The 15932-nt window shown below is 39.5% G+C and overlaps 1 protein-coding gene across 1 annotated transcript; it reads right to left on the minus strand.

Moving 5' to 3' along the window:
* Positions 1-1140: 1140 nt before the first annotated feature.
* Positions 1141-14746, minus strand: LOC110049698 (E3 ubiquitin-protein ligase AMFR-like). The gene is made up of 14 exons (XM_089298501.1): positions 14415-14746; positions 14231-14323; positions 13441-13605; positions 10898-11050; positions 9526-9566; positions 8695-8827; positions 7978-8111; positions 7268-7378; positions 6572-6738; positions 6008-6114; positions 5181-5306; positions 4104-4170; positions 3510-3813; positions 1141-2635 (listed from the first exon to the last, which is right to left on the minus strand). The coding sequence occupies exons 1-14, from the start codon at positions 14589-14591 to the stop codon at positions 2587-2589; spliced, it is 1827 nt and encodes a 608-aa protein (XP_089154627.1). The 5' UTR covers positions 14592-14746; the 3' UTR covers positions 1141-2586.
* Positions 14747-15932: the final 1186 nt, after the last annotated feature.

Genomic DNA, 15932 nt, shown 5'->3' on the forward strand with positions numbered 1-15932 from the left:
ACTTACAACATCATCGACTGACTAACACTGTTCACTTGACTCTGCTCAGGTTGTCGAAACGTCAGTCACCAACAACAGTTCTTTTCAGAACTACCCTTACCCGGACGATCACACCATACGAACTACTGATACTCCTGGGTTCAAACCATTTACTATGTAAAGCAGAAGTGTTAACGGTAACGACGGCGGGAACTGCGCGAGCACAGTGCATTATTAGACTTATTTTGACTGCACTGTGGAGTAAACGACAGGTTCAACTGGCACTACTGAATCTGACGACGTTCACAGTTCATCAAGATAGGAGCGCTTTTCACGATCATTCAGTTCGAAGTGCTATGTCATTGGTTTCTTGTGATCTATACCTACACGAACATAGTGAAAACGAATGGCTCTTATTTTTTCCCACGAAACTAATTCACTTGTGACAGGCTCCATGCACAGGAATAAAGACCAGGCGAGTCAAAAACTGGGAATAAAGAGACGTGGAGGAAACAGAGAGGGAGAGCCAATAGGCATCCTCGGAGACGCAGGGGGCAGCTAGTCGAGACGATGCGATATTTACGGGCGACCCGATATTTTCGGGGGAATGATTACTTCAAGAACTTTCGCCCGAAAATATCGCGTCGCCAGAAAATATCGCATCGTCCCTACGAGCAGCCTCTGGGTCTTCGAGGATGGGGAACAGGGAACGGGCCGGGGGGGGGGGGGGGAGGGATTGAGAGGGCCTTGGCAACAGAGCCCTAGCCCCTATACCTTCCCTTCCTCCTCACGTCGCCCAATGGTTTTGCTCTTCAATCTCTCCTCAACCCAAGAGCCTCTTCACGGGATATAACCTAATGGCCTCTTGGACCTTTATCAAAATACCAATTCTCCTGAATGTTTACCATACAATTGTGAGAATTAGGTGATTATATGATCCCTACTTGTCTTCAAACATTCCCAACGCATCAGTTGAAGGAATGTGTTCGAATATCAACACCATCTTTGGTGATCTATTCCTTAATTCTCAAGTTCAGTACACTATTGACTACAAATAATGTAAAGAGAAAATACATGTCGATCACCCGAGGTTCAGGTATAATATAGGCTTTAGCTTACAACGCCTATTTATGATCTGGCAATGAAGTTAATTTAACTGTGTATTTGAAAGGCTGTTTTGTTTTATTTCGTTTCTTTTTTTTTCCAAAGAAAAAGTGGAGATGATTTTCTTCAAGCTTTTACCCCGGCACCAACCACATTTTAGTTATCCCTACCTCTTAAAATCCTAGGAAAAAATAAATGAGGCGCAAAGGGGAGTTGGTGCCCCAGGCATCTCACTTGTTCTTTGCCATCTAATTTAAACCAGGTTTTACTGCGACAACCTAACTACGAGACTACAAATGTACAAAAAGATAAACGAGGCTTAAAGTGGGGTTGGTGCAACAGGCACCTTTCTTTTTGCTGGCCATCTATTCAAACCACGTCTTACTAAGACAACTTTACTGTGAGACTACAAAAGAACATCCCAATCACCTCCTTGCTAAAAGGAATCAGGGTGCAAAGAAAATTAGCTATAACTAGAATGTACCAGCTTGACAGTCATTTTCACTAGTGACCTAAACGCCACTCCCCACAAAAAAAAAAAACAATTAAAACCACAGTTTGATCTGTTACAGTCCTTCTGTTATTTGAATTTTCTCAAATTTCACCCAAGAAAACTTTACTTGCCTATCGGCAAGGGAAGGAGAGAATCTATCAGCCAGACCACAAAATCTACGAGCTGTGATTTTCTTTGCACGCTGGTAATATTACTAAACTGCAGGATGGTGCTGTGGAGGTTTTTAAAATCATTGAGTTAATCTGTTAACTTAATTTAATCTCATGACAAAGCTAATCCTTGTAGTGATGGATAGCTCAATTGACCAATCAAACTCTAAGCAAAATATTTTAACCTGACAAAGCATCGCAGACGTCACGTGATCCACATGACAATTGCGTCACCCTTTTGATTGGTTAAACTACACTGCACGAGCCTTTTGACCATTACAAGACCTAAGTTAAAGCAATATTGAGGTGGAAACATTTGATGTCACTGGAATTTACGCTTTTAACTATTCCCCGTGAGCTGCTCCACAAAGGAATTAGCCTGCGTAGCAAGCGTTTCCGTGGGATTTGGAAGCAAAGAAAGACCGAGCAACGGGATTTTCGGTCTTTTGTCTGCGCGGAAAATGGGGCGAGAGCCAAAAAAAAGAAAGAGGGGGGTGGGAGAGGGGAAGGAAGGAATGGCTTTCCTTCCTTCCTTACCCTCCCCCTCCCCCCTCTTTTACTCGCTCCATTTTTCGCGCTGTAAGTCTTCGCTCCCGAACCCCACAGAAACGCTTGCTATGCAGGCTACAAAGGAATCGTTTTACCTCTTTAGTTCTAAGTTCATTATAGTGACAGTAAGGTTGTCACCGCATTGCAGTAGTTGATTTTCCAAGGATCTGTTTGTTTTTCATCTACAGTTGTAGATCTATAAAGGAAGGCTCCTTGGCTAAAACTATCACGGTGTCGCGGACTGAGAACACCAGATGCCACCAGTGTGTGGATGACTGTATGTTACTCCATCTACTGGTTGGTTTCATTCCTGTTTGAGGCCTCTTTGTCAAGGAACCGCCTGAAAGAAGAAATTCGAATCCATTAATCATTTACTAATACTTTCACAAGTCTGCTTAATCTCAACAATAAAAGGAATAAGAAGGCTCAGAGACAACAGAGAGGTTAAGCATGACGTTAACGGCAGACCGCAAACGGCAAAGACAACTTCTGATTTTGAGTTCTTTTCTTCTAATCCGTAAATAAAGCTCACAAAAATGGAATAACGTCTCCTACTATTCATTGCAAATACAAATAACTTCACTCTACTGTATACACAGCTGAGGAGAGACGGCAAAAGTTTCATTTTTGCCGTTTGCCGTAAACGTCATGCTTAACCTCTCTAATGTTTGCGCTCGACGCCAGTTTCAAGGAAATTAACAGTATTTCTACTTCAAACTGGATCCTGGGAATGCGAGTCCACCAAAGGTCCCCACCCCCACCACCCTGGCATTTTCTTCAAGTTACCAATAAATGCTCCTACAAAAAAGGGCGCTGTAAGAGTAAAATGCCTTGACAAATTTCTGCTAAAATACTCATAAATACTTGATGTGACTTTAAAAAAAAACTTCAACATGTTTTCTAACCACCGACTTATAATTTACATACAGTAGTTTCTGTGTCTGAACCACTAGTCACAATTCTGTGCTTTAAAACTCTCCCCTAGGGCTAAAATAGGCTTTGTTACCAGCCACGGATGGGAACAAGGGCCTGCACTACTCTACACTGTGATCAGGTGTAATTTTTTTGGCAATACAAGAAGGGAGGGTATGATGGCAGGTTAGACCTCCTCCTCCACTCCCAGCAAAGAATGAGATATTTGAAAGAGCAGCAGAAACCGAGCCTAGGGCTGCTATTAACACCCTTCCTTTGTAATCTCAAAGTGATGGACCTACTTTCTCGCTTGCTGTAGCATTGTCTCTTTTCTTGTTGACAGGACAGATTGCCTGACAGCAGGTTGCAAAGAAAACTCCACTGATGATGATGAAGGACCAGGGAGATATCTGTCTCCCGCTGCAGTTGCTTTTCCAGGTGAAGGGCGTTCTTCTCGCTCCTCCAATGGAGCAGCTTCCTCTTGTTGCGGTTCCCACATCTCCAGCTCATCTTCAAATATCTCTTCCGTAATGGAAGGACTTCCTTGTTCTTCCTCAGTTGATAGGTTCTCAATCTCATCATATGCACTTGATGCAGTCATTGAATCTGAAAAGAAGTTATTATGATGTCAAGTTGAATTCAGGCCAATGAAGTTTAGCAAAATCTTACCAGAAACCTCTCAGGAAGAGAAGAGAGAGAGAGGCAAATGACACTCTCCTTTCTTTCTCCTGTATCCATGATACAGTACACAAGATTGCAATGTTGCTAAGATCCCCTCTAAACATCACCCAAGCCCCTATCTCCCTGATTTTGCTTCATACCGAGTTGAGATAAATTATGTGCCTTTCTTTGCATTCTGCTGGGTTCAGAAAAACAAACTCCTCTTGGACACTTACTTGGCTGTGCTATCTGTAGGAGTTCAGAATCCTCAGGAATTAACTGATCTTCAGGAGGCGTCCACACCTACATTGTAAACAGAGAAAACAATGGGGGTTCTTCAACATTCAAGGAAAACATATGATTATTTTAATCAACGTTTCAACCTTTTTTTTGCAAAATCCACTCTCTGTGCCAGTCATGATTCTGACAATCAAAATGACTTACCATTATAGCTTAAACCTTGCATTAAAGGTTAGCACAACCTCACTAGTGCATACTAGTACTAGTTACACCCACTTTCAGTGTTACACGCATAGGCGGCATCTTTCGACATGTCATCTTTGACATGCTATGTAACCTGGCCTACATCAAAAATGTAAGCACAATGAACTTCTTTACAGTCAAACTCAAATTTTAGTGATGAAAAGATGGATTTATTTGACATCAGACTAACGTTACGAGTATCAAGAAGTCATTCCAGGAGAAATAAATCAACTGTTTTGAATGTTTACACATTGTTAATATTGAAAGCAGTAGTGGCCCAATTCTATCAGAAGTCACTATTGAGAGCTGTTCAACTACACTAAAATGGTTTGAATAATCCCGTAAGTTGGGAAACATACAAAGTCCACAATCTTCTTCAGCCATTTGAGGTCAGCACATGTACATGTAGTTACCATTTATTTGTCATTTCATTATAGACTAATAGGGTAATAGTGTAGTAATAGGGTAATAGCTCAAAATGTAAATATGGTATGTTAGCTTTAATTCATTTCTCAGATACTTTTCATCTTGTCGTTCTGAAACATTTTTTTTTATTCTGCTTATATGCCCCCACCCCAGTTTATAAGTCCACTCAAAACCCCTCATGAAGTTGTATAAACCTAGGGCTTTAATGCGGGATTTAACAGTATCTTACCATTTTTGTTTCCACCTTTGAAGTTTAGCGTACATCGTATTTACTATTAACTTATTTCAAGTGACTTAACATGATCTGACTTTCATCCTCTCAAGAAAGACTTGAACACAGCGTCAGTAACCTAATCTCACACACATTGAGACCCTGTTCATCTGTTTCCTTTTTGAGTACTTACAGATGGTACAGCAATGTTTCCTTGTAGAATGTTATCAATGGTGACTTCCAGTGAATGAGTGTGTCTGAGATCATCCATGATGATGTCCAATGGCATGTGTGGAAACATGGCTTGTACTTGATGTGCCTACCAGTCAAAAATTACAGGAATGTACTCACAGGGAGAAACATGACTTTAAAAATGGAAAACAAGAAGTGACGTAATAACTCTAAAAAACTTCTTAAACTGGCACTTCCCTTCAATGGACACCCTCAGGACCAGAAAAAGTGTCTGCTTAAGAGAGGTATGGGAGGTTAAAAATGCTGCATTAGTATGAGGCTAATACCATCCGTGAGTGGAGGTTCAACTGTATTAGCAAGTTGGGAAGCAAAACATGTACATGTAGAGAGTAACAACAAAAGCCCAGCATAGCAATGCTCATATCTGTTAACAGTCCAGCCTTGCAATAAAATTACTTGGACTCGGAACAAAAATAGTGAGAGAGTATACACTAGTGTTTTCAACAAAATACATGTACCTGTCAACAATCTGTGACCACTGGATTTTTCTGTTGGGCTTGCAGGTTTTAACCATCCATCACCCAATGAAATTTTTTGGAGTTTTTAGTTGGCAGGTGAGGCAACGCCACAAAATAAAAAGATTCCTTAGGGCTACAGTAACTAGTAAATAATGACTCCAGTTAGTCTGATGGAACAACCTGGAAAACTAATTTTCTTTACACTCTGCTTTATATTCTATATAGTTTTGAAAAGATGAAAGATTAAAGACACTATGAGAGAAGAACTTTTGCTTTCCAAAAATTACTGTGAAACAAGCCATCTCCTCACCATAGCTTCAATGCGGCTTTCAGGAAGTTGACCTTCTGCTACATTGTCAACCCTCGTGTGCATGACCTCGACAGAAAAGCTTGGAAACCAGCTTGCTATTTGGGAACCTAAAGATGCAAAAAGAATAGGGGATGAAGTTTAGCCAGGAATAATTCAGACAATAACAGAACCAGCCAATTTGAAATTACTAGCTAAATTGTTTGGAACCATCACAAACAAGAGGTACAGGGAAAACAACCTTCTGAAGGAACATACATTGTCAGGTACCAGATCTCTCCTTTACTAATATCCTTTTCACTGCTTATCTTTACTTTTTTCTCTTTGCAATGACGTTAACTTTGCTTTTTTCCATTATTTATTATGATGTCAGGCAAGTACTTATTCAGTCTTGTTGACTTCTTCTTTGCCAGTCTAAAAGAACAGCCTCTTTAGAAACTCCTACAAATTTGGGTTGAAGGCTTCAATTTTATGTTGAAGTCCGCAATCACTTCTTAGCAGAAATTTTGTTGCGTGAACAAACTCGAATTGTCTACCTTCTCTAATTGCAACCATGTACAAACTAACCGTCAAAGTGGAAAAAGTGGTTTCTTCGTAGGCCACGTCCCATCATAAATGCTGCCATTCCTCTTGGTTGCCTTTCCTCCTCCTGCTCAGGCTGCAGATCACTGGCCAGGGACTGACGGCAAGTGGGACAAGAGGTGTCATTCTCTAACCATGACCTCAGGCAAGAGCTAAACAACAGAGAGTCTAGTTGAGTGTTGAGGATACCATGGCAAGGTTTCGTTGATTCAAAGAACCTCCCATGCGGTATGTCAGAAAAAATAGTGTGCTAAGCATGTGTATGTGGTGTATCATATTAGGATTTCACCTGGAAAAAGATTGATGAAGATCCACGTATAACCAAGAGGTCAGATAAACACTGTTGTCTACAAAAGCTGAACTATTTCACCTGAGGTGAAAATTTCATGCAGATTGTCTTTAACAAATCCCAACTTAGTCTAAGATAATCATTCAAGTCACCAAAATTTGTCCCAAAAGTTACAGCAGCTTTATACTAAGATGGTCACCACCACCTTCATAACAACTTGAAGGTAAGTGAATTCTTGGAAGATGTTGCAATCAGAGTAACAAAACAGTTGTAGAAACTGCTCAAAGATTACATGTACAATCACAGCTCAAAGGATCATGCAACAACATCGATAAGTAATCTTGAAAATTGACTTCATCCTTAAGGCAAAGACATAGGAGTCTTTATCATACTTGTGAAAGAGATGGCCACATGTTAACTTCCTTGCTGAGCTCATAGAATCCCAGCAGATAGCACAGTCATCGTTATTCTTAATCAGCTCTTCTTCAGTTGCCAAGGGAAACCTAACAAATGAACAAAACCATTGAGTACATATGTGCAGTTGGGTCACTTCTGTGATAGCATATTCATGATTCAGTGCAATGCACATAAGGCATAAACATTGCACTAATGGCAATGCCAGGAATAGACAGTGACAAACATGTGGCTAAAACATTGTTCTGAATTCATGCAAGTTATGATCTGTCTTCTTATATTCTTAATCACTGGTCAGGGGTGAGGATGGGTGCAGGAGGGGGGGGGGGGGAGGGGGGGTAAAAGGGAAGGTCTAAACTTCCTGTGTCTTTTACTCTCAACTCCCATCCCTTCCTCAGTGATGCATGCCATTTTTCTCCTTTTCTGTAGCACAATATTATGAAATGAAATTTTTTTCCCACATTGCATTTCTCCTAGCATCTGTCATCTCTTTCCCCACATCCATGCAGGCCTTCAAGCCAGCTTCTCACCAAGGTTCCATCCTCTCCAATGCCCCCCCCCCCCCCCACCCCTACTCCCACTCTGACTAACAGGTGCCTAAGCTGAAATACATTGTACATAAACATTCTAACTTGAGAGCCTAGAAGGTTGACTAGTACATACTTTTTAAAATATGTTTATTAATCACCTTGACTCCATGCACTTGATAATCCTGACATAGCTCCTGTGTTTGGCCAGCTTTTTCTTAATCTCATAGAAAAGGTGACGAAGCTGCATACACAATACTAAACTGGCCATACTTAAGAAGATATTTGACCAAAACTGTAATAGAACGGAAAAAGGACGGTTAAAAATTTTGCATACACAATGTAACTTTTGTACAAGCTATTTGTTGTCAGTGATGGTGCAGTCTTGGGGAGCAGGGATGGGCAGTGGTGAGAAAGCTCACTTCTCACCAACAAGGCCTGGGTTGCATTCCATTGGTTTTGAAAATGGATTGAGTTTGGTACTGGTTCCCACCTTGCATAGAGGGTGTTTTCTCTGGGTAATCAGGTTGCCCTCCCTGATAATTTAAATACAGTATTTTCAAATTCCAATTCTACCAGGATAAAGAACCCTTACGAAAACTACAATATTGTATGTGTAATCACTGCAGAGAAGAGTTTATCGTAAACAAATACATTGTATCAAAAGTGGTTTGCCACTCACCCCTCTCCAATTTATTATTTTGTTTGTTTAAAACCACTCACTCAAGATGACACCATTAATTTGAAACCTAGGTTGTTTTCAGCTTTCCTTGAATTCCATAAGAAAGCAAGATTCTCTTTAATACTATTTGTAATGTTATCAGTTTAAAAACCGCACTTTCACTGACTAGTTCTGTTGTTAGCCAATAATTTCTCACCAGCATGTGAAGGTGATGGGCAAAGTCCACAATGTACATTGCTAAATCCATCATCAAATCTGTGTTGTAACACCATGTGCTTCTTCCTTCCCACATGCTGGTATGACCAATGTCCCACAGATGGATGCCGTACCTAAACAGAACAGTTGGCTTGCTTGTAGTGTAATTCAACCCTGAAGTTATCACATTTAACCCTTTCACTCCAAGTATCAGACAGTGGGCCATTAATGCACAATGCACAATGTACATGTACATGTAGAGGTATTTAATTTTTTGGTTCTTTGGAGAAATTGCATGAAGTGTTTGACTACACCATTCAAAGCATGTGCAAGAGTTTACATTGTACAAGTTGTACACATGGTTCAAAAGAGATTAAACAGAGTTAAGTAAGGTTTGCAAGTCCTGCTTTACTTATTTATATTTTGATAATTGAGCCGTTATAACATGGATAAACCATACATCATGCACATGTACAACACTGTACTATAACTAATTGTCCCCTTCATGCCACGTGACACACAGAACTGCAACATCTTCTCTCCACCTCAATCTGTCCCTAGCTCTGTGCTCTGCCACAATCCATGAGTTCCAACCTTCCCTTGCTTCTTTGCCACATTTCACAAGGTCGCACTCTTCCCCACTTTCCATCAGGTGTCCAAGTCAGAGCAATATGAGGATTTTCGTCATGCCACAATGTTGTATTGTGTTTGATTATACATATTAAAGCTAACTGAGAAGTGCTTTTGTTCACACAACTTGGTATTTCTCTTAGATCTGGTGTATAATTTGTGTATGAAACAAAGGAAATTGCCAAATAATTTTATGCTTTACCTTGTAAGACCATGCAGTATCTTGATAAGTAATAACAAACACTGAAAAAGAGGAAAAGATACTTGTCAGGATAAGTGACCAATTCTAATGAAAACAGACAACATTGCCACCACTTCTTCAAAATAATTATGTTCCCTTCCATACTTTTTCGAAATCATTAACTCATTTGCCCATTTTCACAATATCCGGAAGTTTAGTACTTTCAAGATCTTTACAAAGTTTGACATGCATGTACACTGAAACCAAAATGTGACCAAGATGTATTGGTAACCCAGGGTAACTGTGATGCAATGTGAACATGCGATGGTAATGTCAGGGAGTTGGGTGGAGATCTAGAGAGTTCTCAAGATTATGTGATACAGCTGTAATTCGCACAATAGGCCCTTTGCAGCTGGGGTCACATGACCAAATTTTTCCTAGAAAATTTTTATATTATGAGCTATAACTTAAAGAATGCCAGAAATGGAAAGAGTGCATCGAAAATACCAAAATGGCCAAGTTTGAGGCCACTGGAATGAAAGAGTAAGTTTATATGCCTGTTTGAATTTTTGGGAAAATTTAGAGGATTTGTATGGAAAATGTTGCTGGAGAGCAACGCCTTGCTCTCCAACAACTTTTTCCATACAAATCTTCTTATTCTTTTAAAAATTCAGACCGTCATAAAATCTCATTCTTTAATGATGGGGGTCTCAAACTTGGCCATTTTGATATTTTCAAAATGCTTTTTCCATTTCTGGCATTCGTTAAGCTATAGCCCATAATGTTATGAAAAATAGGTCACTTGATGGCTTAGCTGCAAAGGGCCTATTTGGCTTGCAAAATTTACAAATGAATATAATTTTTCCTTGCTGAGAAGATCTTACTCTGTAGCAATTAAAGCACTTTTGCACAGTATAGAAAGACTCCTGACATATTTGTTGCATTTTTCCAGACTGTACATGGTATCTCAATTTTCCAAGTTGCCAATCTTGTTACTTTTCAACAATTTCAGACTCAGTGTGAGCCCTGCATTACATGCGCTTTACTCGCGTGTAACGCTGGAATCCCTTTGACCGGTACTGTACTTTACTGTCTGGCATGGTTCAACTACAGTGACTGTGCGTGGTGGTTCTTATTCACAAACAAGCTCTCTTGGTGCATTTTCTCTCCTAGACCAGAACATTTACCACTAAACTAATGACTATAAAAACTGACATAAAAACTTAATTAAGCTCACCTTTCATTGTTATATTATGCTGTTTTTCAAAACAATCATATTATTATATAAAAGAAAAAATGTCAAACAATGTTGGGCTAGAATTTTCAAAATTCCCTGCCACAAAGAGAATTTAATATCACTGGAATAAAATTATCAAAGACCATAATTACATACCTCAGCCAACATGAATGTAAAAGTATGGATGCTGTCTGGCCAGCCCACAAAAAGACAGATGAAAAACAGTCCATTACAGCATAACACAAGTGTGTTGAGTAATCCAATCACTTTTGCATGAGACCAAGGAGATGTAGTTGGTGAGAAAGAGAGCTTAAAAAAATATACAAGTCAAAGATTAGTAAACAATGCAAATTTGTAGTGCACCGTTGAACTCTTTCTTAAAGTGTTTGCTTTACTGGGCAGGTTAGGTAGTTTAAATGATTGGTTAGTGCACCAGACACTGGATACAGTGAGTCTGAAACTTTTAAAGAAATCAGGACTTACAGCGATAGTTTCTATCACAGAATGCGTCGCTTGTCAAGTTAACCACTAAGGCAAGCTATATCTGAGCCTGAGTCAATTCTGAGTCCGAGTCACACTAAATGTAACATTGTGATAATTACCAGTTACAAACAATAATTATTCTAGAGCTAACCATTTGAGCACTATCTAGGTTAACAGGTGTGCTGTTTTCAACTAGGCTAACTGGTTGTTAAAAGAGCTTGTAGGAGGGGGCATTGGGATTTTCAGTTTTGCGGATGTGGCCAATTTTTGGTTCGGTTTTTCAGTTTTTGCACTTACAAACTGCGGTTTTCTGGTTTTGGAGTTTTGCGCGGTTTGCAGGTTTTCTCCAATTCAGTCCTTGGTTTTTGGTTTTTGCCAACCACGATGGTGGTTTTTCAGATTTTTCTGTCCAACACATTTCATGATTTGTCTGGTTTTGTCAAGGAAGTTACACCCTGCAGTCCCACTAAAACTCTAATTCCAAAGGACCACTTGTATAGCCTTCTACCCAGATTTTCTTTAGATGATGTATGACAAGCCTAGTCTCTTTAACTTAGCAGCCATTATCTGGGTCGTAAACAGCTGCCAAGCAGACTATGAAAAGCTAAAGATGACATCAAAGCAAAAGAGTATTTCTCAGATATCATGCGGCTGAGATAATCTTCTGTGGACTTTGACCTTAAACTGTGGACCATCAAGTTTCTATTAACAACTATAACTCGATTGCAAGTTGTCCCCCCTTTTTGTCGTCGGAATAACATTGTGCTTACTCACTCCATTCCCATGGAACAAAAAAAACTAAAGCAAATTTTTAGATTATGATGAGTTCTGCACTAACTAAGGGATATGCTGAAAGAACTTTGAAAGTAAAACAAGATTAGACTTATAAAAATGAAATAACAGAAAGAGATTCGGTTTTTGGTTTTAGAGGAAATTTCTTGCGATTTTGTGGTTTTCAGCGATTTTTTGTGCCTTTTTTCAGTTTCTAACGGGTGCCTATGCTCCCCTCTATTAGTAATAATTATTTTGTACTCTTCAGTGGGGAGTAAAGTACATTGCCTCAGAACAGAACACAATAATTCAGCCTTCACTAGTATTTGGACCTCTTGACCTCATGTACATTTACTATCAGATGACTGAATGTTAGACTGAGCCTTAAACTTTTGGTGAAATGACAAGATGGCATTTATCAACGTGGGATACGGTTAACCCATACGATTATTGAGAGCTAATCACATTCAAGTCAGTGATATTCAGGCTAACCTGGACACTATTTAGGCTACCCATAAGTGACATTTCACCATTTTACCATTTCGTCTTTTAAACATGGCCTAATTAGAATGAATAAGTAAGGCTTGAGAGAATATTTTCAACAAAAATATTAGTGAAAGAAATATATGACATTTCGACATCATCGGATGTCACTGCCAAGTAAATGTGTAGCTTAGTTTTTGCCACCTTATGCAAATAATTTTAGATCCTTTTATAACGCAAAAACTAAGCTACACATTTACTTGACAATGACATCTGACGATGCTGAAATGTCGAATATTTCTTTTGCTAATTAGAATGGTCTGGGAAATTGCTAACCCACTTCCTTCTCCCTGTTAGTACCCAGGGCCAGGGTGCTTGAAAGCTGGTTAAGCCTAATCCCAGATTAAAAGTTACCTGAAGTATCAATTTTTCTGGTATAAAAATGTTTTTCACCGCTTATGTTATGTGTTGTTTGAGATTACTCCAGCACAAAATTGTTCAGAAAAGTGTTTTCAAAAGTTCTCTCAGAGAAACCACCATTTCAGTTGAGGAACAAGGCCATCAAAACTTGGAACTGGTGCAGATAAAATAGGACGTAACTGAAAATAAATTTCCAATTGGGACATTGGACCAATGGAAACACCAGACTACCTAAAGTTTCATAAGTTTAATTTCTCCCTGAAATTTTGCTGTGGACTGAATCAAAAAGTTGAATTCTGTTTACGTCACATCAAGAATTTCTGGAAAATTTTTATAAGGGAAGACAATCACAGAGTTCTGTAGTGTGCTGATCACTAAAGGTCATCAGACATGTACCGCCTGGGGTCATAAAGACCAGAGTGATGATTCACACGACAATCACGTGCGACAACACCATAATTGTGGGTTTCAAATGTAGTAAACAAGAGGCCTCCTTTTTCTAGCTCTCAAAGTTAATAGTTCAAATTATGCTAAATACTTACATATTCAAATCTGTCCTTACAAAGCTGTGTAAATAGATGGAAGAAACCCAGCAAAGTGAACCAAGCTGTCCACCACATCACTTCATTGAATTTCTGCACATTCAACACTCCAAAGATAAAGATAAACTTGTAGAAAATAAAGTTCCAAAATCTGTCTTGAATTTGCTATAATGAAAAGGATAGGAATCATAATATTAAGCATTGTGCATCATAAGAAGTTTTGTATTCTGCTATTTGTAAAGCTGTCTTTCTAGAAAAGGTACCTTGGAGTGGACGCTAGTTGATTTCAGCGGATAAATGACACGAATTTCACAACACAGCTCTATTAAGACTACTGTTTTCTAATACCAAATCACACCATATTTACATAGTCGAAAATTTACATGTTTTTCCTTTGAAATAGGACGAACTTGGCACACTAGACTAAGCGTTGGTTGCGAAAGACGTCAATCTATTTCAAGAAGGTCGACTGAAATACCTGTGACAATTATATTAATTGTTATTAGTTACTTCAAAGCATTCAAATGGCCCACAAACACAGACAAATACCCTTTTCAAGAGGGAAAAAGATCAAATTGCGACAAAAGATCAATATAATATTCAGTTAACTACGATAAGATTTTACACGTAAGCTTGGATGCAACAGACGTCTAAAATTTTTTACTCTCACTACTTGTTCTTGGCAACACGTTATAACAAGCTTAACTTAGGTTTACAAAGCTAACTAATTTAGCCATAGCCGAGGCTCTTTTAATAAACCTGAAACGCCTTGTACTCCTTCCATACTCACCTGAAGTTCACTGGCGCGAAGATCTCCAAACACGACTCGCTGGATAATTTTCCCAAACAAAAACAATCCACAATAGGCCATGTTCAAGTTCGACTAAAGAAACCAAAATGGAAGGAGAAATATTAGAAAAATGATGACGCATTATTGGCAAAAGTGGCACTTCGCAAAGCATCGTTTAACTTACCCAGAAACAAAAATTGTCTTGAGACATGAAATCGTAGATTTTTGGCACATCGTTTTCCCCAGAACCGACAGTCACATTCAAGGCGTACAGAATGGCCGAAACGAACAACAGTACGCTGGCAGTCACGTAAGACCGAAGCGATGGAAGAGGGAGTTGTTCGAGAAACACCAACGGCATTTTGCTCTCTTGATTATCCTTGACGAAGGGGAAGTCAAACCAATCGTATCGAAAGGGAAGAAAGCGGGGGAAAAAACCTTCTAGTGTACGGAGATCAAATTCCTCGCCGAATGCAACCTCAGCATATGTCCAGTGCGTGCCTCAAGAATGGTGACGTCACGACACCCATGGGTACCCTGGATAGGAGTTTCAAAATTAATTTTCTTCTGCGGGGAGGAACAATTCACAAACCGGAAAAGTGTCAAAAGCGATCTATGTCTTTCTGTGTCTTATGTGCGGAGTGGATTATGTAAACATAACATTTCTTAACAGGGTAGGGATAGAAATCTTGAGCAGCCTGTACATAATTTAATTTTCCCGTTAGTACTTGATATTTGTAAATTTCCATGAATTTCTGTCCACAGCATTTTTGGTTCATCTAGGGGGACAGGATTCCCGGGGGGACTCCCATATAAGGATAGGGGTGCTCGTCGGAAATTTTGGAAAGAACCCCTAAGGGGAACCAAGATTGTGTTTTGTGGGCGTGGCTTGAATTTTTTTCTCCCCTATAAAGAGGTACCAATACTCTTACTTATTATATCAGGGGCATAGCATCCATATACGCACGTACGCCCGTGCGTACAGCTGAAATCTGGAAAAAAAATTTTTATTGTTCCCTTAAAGCATTTGTCAGAGTTACCATAAAATAGGAACAATTTTAAAATTTGGAATTATACTGGTGTGTGTGTTTGTTTTTCCAGTACCTTTTAATTAATCCATAAACGACGAGAAACGTTATTTGGCTTCCTAGACTTGTTAACTCTTTTTTTTTTCTTTTTTTTATCCCTCCAATTCCTAGCTAATACATAGATACGTTTTCAGGAAGCCAACACCCTTTTAGCTTTAATGCTATATTCCAGTGAAGCTCTCTGAGCTAACAGAAAGAGCCATTAATGATATCTACTGCTACTTCGGCAGTGACATGGACATCTCTAAGGGCGAATTCAAATCCAAGGTCAAAAGATGGAGGCAAAAGTGGAGTGGAATGGATGGTAATGTGAAGCCAAAGACTTTGGTTGAGACTCTTAATCATGCCAACCCTCAATTCTATCCCGGAGTTTATGTTGCTGTGATAACATAGTTGATGTATCCTGTGTCAACTTGCACTGCAATCTCGTTCCCAGAGCCTTCGTTCCCCTTGACCAGCGGTCGGAAAACGAGAGCCCTGGAGCAACCATTTCAGGCATACACCATAGATGCAGACTGCACAGTGAAACCAGATGGGCAGAATTCGGTTATTTCAAAATGGTTGCTCCCAGAGCTCTCGTTTTCCAACCGCTGGTCAAGGGGAACGGAGACTGT

This window comes from Orbicella faveolata, unplaced genomic scaffold, assembly GCF_042242905.1.
Source record: "Orbicella faveolata isolate gen_17 unplaced genomic scaffold, um_ofav_v1 contig_3, whole genome shotgun sequence".
In the NCBI taxonomy this organism is placed as follows: domain Eukaryota; kingdom Metazoa; phylum Cnidaria; class Anthozoa; order Scleractinia; family Merulinidae; genus Orbicella; species Orbicella faveolata.